The sequence below is a fragment of the Thalassophryne amazonica genome, chromosome 6, assembly GCF_902500255.1.
Source record: "Thalassophryne amazonica chromosome 6, fThaAma1.1, whole genome shotgun sequence".
In the NCBI taxonomy this organism is placed as follows: domain Eukaryota; kingdom Metazoa; phylum Chordata; class Actinopteri; order Batrachoidiformes; family Batrachoididae; genus Thalassophryne; species Thalassophryne amazonica.
The window spans coordinates 66,094,162-66,105,470 of record NC_047108.1 but is presented as its reverse complement, the minus strand read 5'-3'; the positions used below and the strand labels follow the sequence as shown (position 1 = coordinate 66,105,470).

General features: G+C 38.4%; 1 protein-coding gene across 3 annotated transcripts in view; it reads right to left on the bottom strand.

Annotated features, from left to right (window-relative positions):
- Nucleotides 1–7,946: 7,946 nt before the first annotated feature.
- The window catches only part of fam3a (FAM3 metabolism regulating signaling molecule A), a 57,409-nt gene continuing 54,046 nt past the window's right edge, over nucleotides 7,947–11,309 (bottom strand). For all 3 annotated transcript variants that reach the window (XM_034172363.1, XM_034172361.1, XM_034172364.1), the window contains exon 10: nucleotides 7,947–10,424. In XM_034172363.1, the coding sequence (XP_034028254.1) occupies nucleotides 10,326–10,424 (99 nt within the window). In that variant the 3' untranslated portion in view covers nucleotides 7,947–10,325. The remainder of the gene's footprint in view (nucleotides 10,425–11,309) is intronic.

The following is an 11,309-nucleotide window of genomic DNA, read 5'->3' as shown; positions in this document are numbered from 1 at the left end:
AATGAGCTTCAACATGCTTTTTCTTCAGCAGTTGAGTCTTGTGTGGTGAGCGTGCATACACCATGGTGGTTGAGTGTTACTGTTTGCATTTTTTTTTTTTTAAGCAATTGTACCTGCTCATTCCAGGTCTTTCTGAAGCTCTCTACAATGGTTCTTGGGTCTTGGTAAACTCTTCTGATAATTCTTTTCAAGAAGCACCTGGTCACAGCCAGTTTATGTTGAAATGGTGTTCTTTCCACTTCCAGATTATGGCCCCAACAGTGCTCACTGGAACATTCATAAATTTAGAAATCATTCTGTAACCAGTGCCATCACTGCTTTGCAACAGTAAGGTTGTGAAGATCTTGAGAGAGCTCTTTTACCCATAATGAGATGTTTCTTGTGTGACACCTTGGTAATGAGACACCTTTTTATAGGCCATCAGTTGGGACTGAACCAGTTCGTATTAATTTGCACCAACAAGGGGCAGGATTGCTTTATAATTACTGTTAGATTTCAGCTGGTGTCTTGGCTTTCCATGTCTTTTTGCACCTCTTTCTTCAAGTGTTCAATACTTTTCTCTGTGTCGTTTCACATTACTACACATAATTTATGGACATCTGTGGTTTGATTTCTTTGTATGTGTGGATTACCTGGGCTGGTACAGACATGGTGAAAATTTCATGTCAATAGCAGCATTTAGAAACATATTTACTGAGAAAAATGGTGATGTACTCAATACTTATTTTACCTGCTGTGTGTGCATGTATATATATATATATATATATATATATATATATATATCTTTGTATTTACATGGAATTGTACAAGAATTTATGTTTTTCACAAACAATATTTTCTTCTCTTAACAGTTAGCTGAGTATATCTAACATTTCTGTATCACATCAGATGAAGTACAGTAGTGTTCAGAATAACAGTAGTGCTATGTGAATAAAAAGATTAATCCAGGTTTTGAGTAGATTTCTTATTGTTACATGGGAAACAAGGTACCAGTAGATTCAGTAGATTCTCACAAATCCAACAAGACCAAGCATTCATGATATGCACACTCTTGAGGCTATGAAATTGGGCTATTAGTAAAAAAAAAAAAGTAGAAAAGGGGGTGTTCACAATAATGGTAGCATCTGCTGTTGACGCTACAAACTCAAAAATATTATGTTCAAACTGCTTTTTTAGCAATCCTGTGAATCACTAAACTAGTATTTAGTTGTATAACCACAGTTTTTCATGATTTCTTCACATCTGTGAGGCATGGAGTCAACCAGCTTGTGGCACCTTTCAGCTGTTATTCCCCTCCAAGATTCATTAACAACATTCCACAATTCATTCGCATTTCTTGGTTTTGCTTCAGAAACAGCTTTTTTGATGTCACCCCACAAGTTCTCAATTGGATTTAGACCGGGGATTGGACAGGCCACTCCAAAACGTTAATTTTGTTGGTTTGGAACCAAGATTTTGCTCGTTTACTAGTGTGCTTGGGGTCACCGTCTTGTTGAAACACCCATTTCAAGGGCATGTCCTCTTCAGCATAAGGCAACATGACCTCTTCAAGTATTTTGACATATGGGTGATTCTTAGACTACGGGCACTTATGTCCTTTGATCATATTGTATGAAAAAACAGAAAAAAGGGGAAATTTCACACTTTTATAGTTATCTTTACAATGAAAGTGTGTTAAGAAATTTGTTCTAGTAGTCTATGATGACTTTTTCACCTTTTTTCAGCATCATTATATGCAAATATTGCCGTTTTGTGCTTGTCCCACACCCAGACTTTTGATCTTCAATGATAAAAATGAATGGTAAAGAAATGTTTTTTCTAATGTTTTAAAATATCTCTGAATAAAATATCAGTAAAATAATCAAAACATAATTGGGGTATTCAATGTCATACAACTGTTGTGATTTTTTTAAACAAAATGTAGTTGTCCCACACTATTGCCGTAATTTCCACCACAACACTGTAATGTCCCTTTAAACAGTTTGTATGAAAGATTGTTTGGGTAGTTTCTATGGAGATAACAGTGACATCAGAGCACATGTATATAGTGCCAAATCACAACAAACAGTTGCCCCAAGGCGCTTTATATTGTAAGGCAATGGTGTGGTGGAAATTACATTTACAAGGCCAATAGTGCCCGTAGTTAAAGAATCACCCTTATATCAGCCGGCCGACATATCGGTTGTGCTCTAATAATCATGCTGTCTAATCAGCATCTTGATATGCCACACCTGTGAGGAGGGATGGATTATCTCGGCAAAATAGAAGTGCTCACTAACGAGCATGCAGATGAGCTTCCCTGAGACAGTTTCTGCAGAGATTCCTGGACTGGCATAGTTACACGTCGTCTGCGGTTGGATATACTGCCAAATTCTTTCAAACACATTTGGATATGGCTTATGGTAGAGAAATTAATATTCACTTCACGGGCAACAGCTCTGGTGGACATTCCTGCACACTCCCTCAAAACTTGCAACATCTGTGGCATTGTGCTGTGCAATAAAACAGAATATTTCAAAGTGGCCAGCCTAAGGCACACCTGTGCAATAATCATGCTATTTAATCAGCATCTTGATATGCCACACCTGTGAGGTGGGATGGATTATCTTGGCAAAAGAGAAGTCCTCACTAACACAGATTTAGACCGATTTGTGAACAATACTTGAGAGAAATAGGTTTTCTGTGTACAAAGAAAATGTTTTAGATCGTTGAGATCAGCTCAGGAAAAATGGGAACAAAAACAAGTGTTGCATTTGCAAAGGCACAATGATGTCAATATGGTAATGACTGAATAGACAGTTTGAGTATCCCTCCTGAGATTAACCTTGTCACCATTAACACCTCTACACATAAAAAAAATTGTAATGAATTCCAGTCAGCTATTTTACAATTAAGTTTTGCTTCATTAAAAAAGTCTCTTTTATTCTTTCCCCTGACGATGACATCACAGCTCCCACCAATCATTTAAATAGCCCGATAACTGGGCCTAAATTTGGCCAGATACCGTCCTCTCTCCTAGCCTGTGATTGCTTGGTGGCCGAGATGCTGACGTCAGCATTGGTCAGCCTCACTCTGGGAAAGTTTGGGGGTGTGGGGCGAATGCTGCTCTCCTATTGGTCGGTTAGGAGTGGGAAATCTCACTCCAAGATGGAGGCCAGTATCGGTCCCAATTCATAGCCAGGCCGATTGTCGGGCTATCGTTTAAATAGAATGTTTTCAAGTTACAATTTTTCCAGTCACCCATGAAGGCCCCACAACACATTAAAATGACAGCATAATTAACCCTGTTGCATTATAGATGATTAGGAAGTATAGTGCAACTCGTAATTGTCACTGGCTTCATTTTTCAGACAAGAAAATCTTTACTTTCAGTGAGCAACATTTACAGAAGATGTTTGGTGAAGTGAATGTCAAGCATGAATGAGTCTGAACTTTGTCAGTCTTGCAAATTCATGACTTTAAAATGAAATTGATAAAATAAATAACAGACATTTATTAATTTCAATATTTATATTAACTGCTGTCACCATACATAACAGGCAGTACAGAATTTTGTAGAAAAATAAAAGCTAAACATCAGAGCAATACAAAGCAGTTATACAACCATTGGCAAAAATTACAGAATCACTACGTGCAGATGTTGAAGACCACCCCAGCCCATTCTCCATGTAATGTGGAGTTTTGTCAGGAATGGGAGCTGGTGTGCCCCCCCCCCCAAAAAAAAACAGGTCCGCCCTGCCTTCACTGTGCATGTGTCATTTTCTGAGCATCAGCAGCATCATTTCTGAGCGTCAGCAGTAATTCAATGATTATCACCTTGTTTCTGCTTAAAACGGCCTCGTTGCTGCTTAAAACTGACTTCAGAATGATTTAAGAAGTTTTACTTTGTCCTCTGATCGCTTTGGGTGTAGAACTTCAGATTCAGAGTCAGTCTCAGACGCATGCGCAGTGAAGGCAGGGGGGGACCAATTTTTAAAGGGGGCCATTTGGTTGGTGACACTGGTGTAAAAATCAACATCTAGATTCATACTGGATCTACTGCGGCAACCCCAAGTGAAAACGGGATAATCTTAAAGAATTTTACGATAATCTGCCATAGACTGACATTCTGTACAGGGTGTACTACACCTCTCGCCCGATGACTGCTGGGATAGGCTCCAGCACCTCCGTGGCCCTTATGTGATTAAGCAGATCTCGAAAATGAACTAATGAATGAACTTTACTATAACTTTCCACTGCCAGTGTGGTTGAAGAGTTGATCCAAAGCCCATTTTGATCAATAAAATATAAAATCATATTTTTAACTCATAAGGACAACACAAACTACCCAAATGATCCTGATTCAAAGTTTGTGGATAATTTCTCCATAATCCTTTAACTTCTTCTGGGTTTTCTGAGTGTCTTGGTGGCTTTCCTCTCTCTTCTCCTTCTTGCACAGTTGCTCAGTTTTTGAGAACTGTCTACTCCATGCAGATTTACCATAAAGTGCCATACTGTTGGCATTTCTTCATAATTGATGTAAATAAAGACATATTCAGTGGCAGTTTTATCATCAGAGTCTCATCCACAACTATCACAAAAGACTCCAAGCTGTCACTGTTGTTACAGGGGCCAATACACGATACCACTAACCATGAGTGGGAAATAAAGATTTTTGTGTTATCTTTCATATTCTCTGAAAAATGGCCAAAAAAAAATATTCTGTCAGGGTATGTGAACTTTTGAGGACAACTGTAAGCATACCAAATGGCAAATGTCAGCTCTCCCAAATTTGTCTGTGATTGAAGTTATTCGCACACATGCACGCACACAGAGCTTTTTGTCTTTTCTGCATTCTGCTGCAAGCAGGTGCTTTAAATTTGACACACCCACAAACAGAGACAGTGGCGGAAGACATCAAACACACTACACTTTTCAATTATGGTAACAGCAATATGACACTTCTTACTCATGGTAACTACAACATAGCACTTAACTAAACTGACTAATCCAATTGAACTACAAAACACTAACATTTAAATCCCCAAACTCCCATGGTGCCTTGCAGCACAATGTCCATTGTTCACTGGTCAGCTAATATCGTTAATTTCTCGTAAAAATATTAGTCCTATTAACTTTCTATTTTCGAAGAATTCATCCTTGACCCAAACGGCAAATTTCAGCTTTCCCAAGTTTCTCCGTAATCGAAGTCATACACACGCATAAAGCTGGGTGAACATTTTCAATGTGATGTGATTCCATAACATTTGCCAGAGTTAAACCAGAAATAGTAATAATAGCAACAAATAAACATTCAACATTGAATTGTAAATTACACAGAAAAAGAACCAAAAGAATTTTCATTACAGGGCGCACAGAGACTTTTTTGCTAATACAGTGCATCTTAAAAAATTTGGATATTGTGAAAAAGTGCTATATTTTTTGTCAGGTATTTCAAAAGGTGAAAATACTATACATTCTATATGAAGCCAGGTTTCCTTTACAGAAACGAGTCATGTTTATTCTTAAGTGCTCAAAAACACCTGATAACGGTGACCTTCCTGCCCTTACTGGACTATGGCGATGTTGTGTATAGGAGCACCTTAACCAGCTGTCTACAGTTCTTGACCCTGCTGTATCATTGTGCCTTGAGGTTCATCACTGGCTGTAGCCACCTCCCCCACCACTGTGAGTTGTATGCCAAAGTGGCATGCCCTCTTGCCTGTTAGGTGATATACACATTGGATGATTCTGGTTTACAAAACTCTTACTGGTCTGGTTCTGACCTATTTATCCACTTTCTTTCAGAGATCTGAAAGCCGATATGCTCTGCGCTCAAATGACATGTCATGTTTTCGTGTACCTTGTGTCGCCACTTAAGTGGGAAAGAATGCCTTTAGTTTTTCAGCTCTCTCTGATTGGAACATTTTCCAATCCGAACTGAAACTGTCCAGACTGACTTCCTTGAACACCGTCCGGCCCATTTTACAAGATCGCAAATGGGATTCTTTTGCACAATGCCTATGTTTCTAAATCTAAATCTGTTTGAGACATTACACCATGTGTAATGTTATTATGACCGAGATGATTGTATTTTATTTATGACCAACGTTCTCACGTTGATATTAACCTGTCCATAACGATGTGTGCTACCGCCTTTCTTGGTGAGGTCATCCTTGTAAAAGAGGTTTCGATCTCCATGAGTCTCGACCTAGTTAAATAAAGGTTGTTACAACCCCAATTCCTTTTTGCAACAGCGATTGATTGGTCAGATGAATTTCATTTGCCATTGCATTTGCGTGTGGTAACCATCATCATCCATCCATTTTCTACACTTACTCCATTTAAGGGTCACTGGAGGGCTAGAACCTATCCCCGACAGGCTGATCGGTGGCGAGGCACAGACAGAGGCTGGACACAAAATGCAGACTCAAAAGCAAGACGTACAACCCCAATTCCAATGAAGTTGGGACGTTGTGTAAAATGTAAATAAAACAGAATACAATGATTTGCAAATCCTTTTCAACCTATATTTCATTAAATACACCACAAAGGCAAGATATTTAATGTTCAAACTGATACTTTTTTGTTTTTGTGCAAATATTTGCTCATTTTGCAATGGATGCCTGAAACACATTTCAAAAAAGTTGAGACAGTGGTATGTTTACCACTGTGTTACATCACCTTTCCTTCTAACAACACTCAATAAGCGTTTGGGAACTGAAGACACTAATTGTTGAAGATTTGTAGGTGGAATTCTTTCCCATTCTTGATGATGTACGACTTCAGTTGTTCAACAGTGAGGGGTCTCGTATTTTGGGCTTCATAATGCGCCACACATTTTCAATGGGCGACAGGTCTGGACTGCAGGCAGGCCAGTCTAGTACCTGCACTCTTTTACTACGAAGCCACTCTGTTGTAACACGTGCAGAATGTGGCTTGGCACTGTCTTGCTGAAATAAGCAGGGATGTCCCTGAAAAAGATGTTGCTTGGATGGCAGCATGTGTTGCTCCACAACCTGGATGTACCTTTCAGCATTTATGGTGCCATCACAGATGTGTAAGTTGCCCGTGCCATGGGTGCTGACACACACCCATACCATCACAGATGCTGGCTTTTGAACTTTGCGCTGGTAACAATCTGGATGGTATTTTTCCTCTTTTGTCCAGAGGACACGACATCCATGGTTTCCAAAAATAATTTGAAATGTGGACTCATCAGACCACAGCACACTTTTCCACTTTGCGTCGGTCCATTTCAAATGAGCTCGGGCCCAGAGAAGGCGGCGGCGTTTCTGGATGTTGTTGAGGTATGGCTTTTGCTTTGCGTGGTAGAGTTTTAACTTGCACTTGTAGATGTAGCAACGAACTGTGTTAACTGACAATGGTTTTCTGAAGTGTTCCTGAGCCCACACGATAAGATACTTTACACAATGTCGGTTTTTAATGCAGTGCCGCCTGAGGGATCAAATGTCACGGGCATTCAATGTTGGTTTTCGGCCTTGCCGCTTATGTGTATAAAGTTCTCCAGATTCTCTGAATCTTCTGATTATATTATGGACTGTAGATGATGGAATCCCTAAATTCCTTGCAAATTAACGATGAGAAACATTGTTCTTAACACTGTTAGACTATTTTTTCCACACAGCTGTTCACAAAGTGGTGCTACTCGCCCCATCTTTGCTTATGAATGGCTGAGCCTTTTGGGGATGTTCCTTTTATACCCAATCAAGAACCTCATCCATTTCCAATTAGGTGTTCTTTGAGCATTCATCAACTTTCCCAGTCTTTTGTTGCCCTGTCTCAACTTTTTTGAAATGTGTTGCAGGCATCCATTTAAAAATGAGCAAATATATGCACAAAAACAAAAAAGTCTATCAGTTTGAACATTAAATATCTTGTCTTTGTGGTGTATTGAACTGAATATAGGTTGAAGAGGATTTGTCATTGTATTGTTTTTATTTACATTTTACACAATGTCCCAGCTTCATTGGAATTGGGGTCATATTATTAATATTGTTATACATATACACAAAAATGTTTCAAGCATTTTTATTATTTAATTTATGCATTATAACTACCATGAATCTGTCAGTCTTGTTCAGTACACACAATCATAAACATGGGGAAGACTGAGATCTTCACAGTTGTCCAAAAGACACTCACTGATACCCTCCACAGGGAGGGTATGCACAAAAGGTCATGCTATATCAAACCATATTCATGGAAAGTTAGCTGGAAGGATGGTAGGAAAAGATGCACAAGCAGCAGGGATGACCGCAGACTTGAGAAGATTCACAAACTTGGCAGAGCTTTATAAGGAGATAACTGAGGCTAGAGTCACCAACATGCTCAGACATGTACAGAAAATGGACTACAAGTGTTGCATTCCTCGTCTGAAGTCACTCCTGAACCAGATACAATGTCAGAATTGCCTTCCCAAAGCAAAAGAGAACAAGAACGGAACCTTTCTTCAGTGGTCTAAAGTCCTCTTTTCAAGTGAAAGCAAATGTTGCATTTCATTTTCAAATCAAGTTCCCAACCTCTGGAGGAACAATGCAGAGACACAGAATCCAAGTTGATTGAAGTTTCGTGTGAAGTTTCTACAGTCTGCCGATTTGAAGTGCCATGCCATCTGCTAGTGTTGGTCCACTGTGTTTTATCAAGTCCAAAGTCAACACAGTCATCTCTATCATCTAGTCATTTACCAGGTGATTTTAGAGCACTCATGTTTCCATCTATGGACAAGCATTATGGAGATACCGATCTCCTTTTCTAGCAAGGAGTTCACACCTACCAATAGTGCCAAACTATAGTAACCGGTTTGCTGACCATGGTATAATTGTGCTTGATTGGCACTATAGACAATACCTCAGATTCTTTGTGAGGTACCGTCAAAAGGAAGATGAGAGGCACCAGACCAAACAATATAGATGAGCTGAAGGCCACAATCAAAGCAATATGCTGTTCCATAACACCTCAGCAGTCCCAGAGGATGATCACCTCCAGTCTACACAGCACCGATGCAGTAATTATTTCAAAAGGTTACCCAACCAAATACTGAGTGCATAAATAAAAAAAATAGCTTGAAACATTTTAGTTTCTATTTAATGATCCTAGAATACATAAAAATTTCACTTTCTGAAATATCTGACAAAATTATTTAATTTTTTTCATGAATCCTAGTGTTTCTTTTTAGGTGCACCTGTATAGGTCATTACGTGCCTTAAAACAAATAGTGTGCAGTCAAAGCACCTGATGGACACTGAGGCAATGTGTCAAAAAGAAACAAGAAAAAAAAAAAACTAAACAGGAATTTCAGGGCTCACAAAAACAACCTGTTTAACACACAGTGGGTGTGTCGCACACACCGGCTCAGTGGACGTCGTTTACAAAGCAAGCATCATGCAAGATGTTCTAATCTTGTAAAACCAGCTGTGCCACAACTGCACAACTGAAGGTAAATTTTGACACAGTCAGAACTGTAAGGCTTTGGGCATATTTAGCATGACAATCCATAAATATGCAACTATAAAAAGCAGAAAATAAAGTGATTTTCTACAATTAACCCATTTTATGAACAAAGGTGATAAATGATATGATAAATCCACAGATGGATCATGCAGTGTTGAGTGAGTGTAAATAGTTTCATCATTCCAAAGGTATTCAAGCAAATTGTAAATGCTGTCAACTGTGAAAGCAATACCTATCTTTTCATCACGTTCTATGGAAAAGATTGCAGGTCATACTTAATGAAAATATATAAACACATATAATACAAAATCTGTACTCCAATTCGCTGTTTAGGACTTTTAAACCATGACAAAATGTTGGCTGCACTGACAACTTTGGTTTTGTGTGAGTTATTTCCTTTAACTTGTGAATATGAAAGGTTATAGAAAAATGTTTCATAACTCTTTTGCTCATTTGAAAGATTACATCTGGATATGTACAGATAATAATTTACTTTTTAATACACATCTTTGGAAGACCTGCTCCAGTTCTATTCATTCGTCATTCATTCATTGTTACACTTTGGTTACAGTATATTACATTTCACCTAACTTCGACATACATTCTTTTATATTAACTTTATCCAACTTGTCTGACAATGTTTCCACAAACAAATCTTCAACAAGCAATGACTTAAAATATACCAAGTAAAGTTGACAATGTTAGGTCAGTGGGAATAGACTTAGATGTTCATCCAAATTATGTAGATTTTTTATTCAACTGGGAGTAACTTGGGTCTCAACAGTCATGTAGATTTACTGCTGCTGCTCCAGGTCTTACCATGTTTTATGTGCTTACTCATGACGGAGGTGCAGGCAGGATGTTAAAGGTAATTATCCTTCTAGTGGGGGCCGCAGAGGAATACACCCATCCATCTCCAGAGACTCAGGCCAACCTTCATACTTGTTGCTGCTCTTGCTGTTTTTCATACGCTAATGGGAACAAGTTTAACACAATTCATATGGGATTATATAGTTCAATCACATTATATATGAAACAAGTGATCATCAGCAACATACATTATCAATTAATGACATACAGTAGTGTTCAGAATAACAGTAGTGCTATGTGACTAAAAAGATTAATCCAGGTTTAAATATATTTCCTATTGTTACATGGGAAACAAGGTACCAGTAGATTCAGTAGATTCTCAGAAATCCAACAAGACCAAGCATTCATGATATGCACACTCTTAAGGCTATGAAATTGGGCTATAAGTAAAAAAAAAGTAGAAAAGGGGGTGTTCACAGTAATAGTAGCATCTGCTGTTGACGTTACAAACTCAAAACTATTATGTTCAAACTGCTTTTTTAGCAATCCTGTGAATCACTAAACTAGTATTTAGTTGTAAAACCACATATCACATATCCAAACTGATCCATGATACCTGGTATGCAATATACAGTAGTGTTCAGAATAATAGTAGTGCTATGTGACTAAAAAGATTAATCCAGGTTTTGAGTATATTTCTTATTGTTACAAGGGAAACAAGGTACCAGTAGATTCTCACAAATCCAACAAGACCAAGCATTCATGATATGCACACTCTTAAGGCTATGAAACTGGGCTACTAGTAAAGAAAAGTAGAAAAGGGGGTGTTCACAATCATAGTAGTGTGGAAGCCTGAGGAATATGGGACGTTCAAGACATTGTTCAGAAGAACAGCGTAGGTCTGATTAAAAAGTTGATTGGAGAGGGGAAAACCTTATACGCAGGTGCAAAAGATTATAGGCTGTTCATCTACAATGATCTCCAATGCTTTTAAAATGGACAAAAAAACAGAGACGCGTGGAAGAGAAACGGAAAATAACCATCAA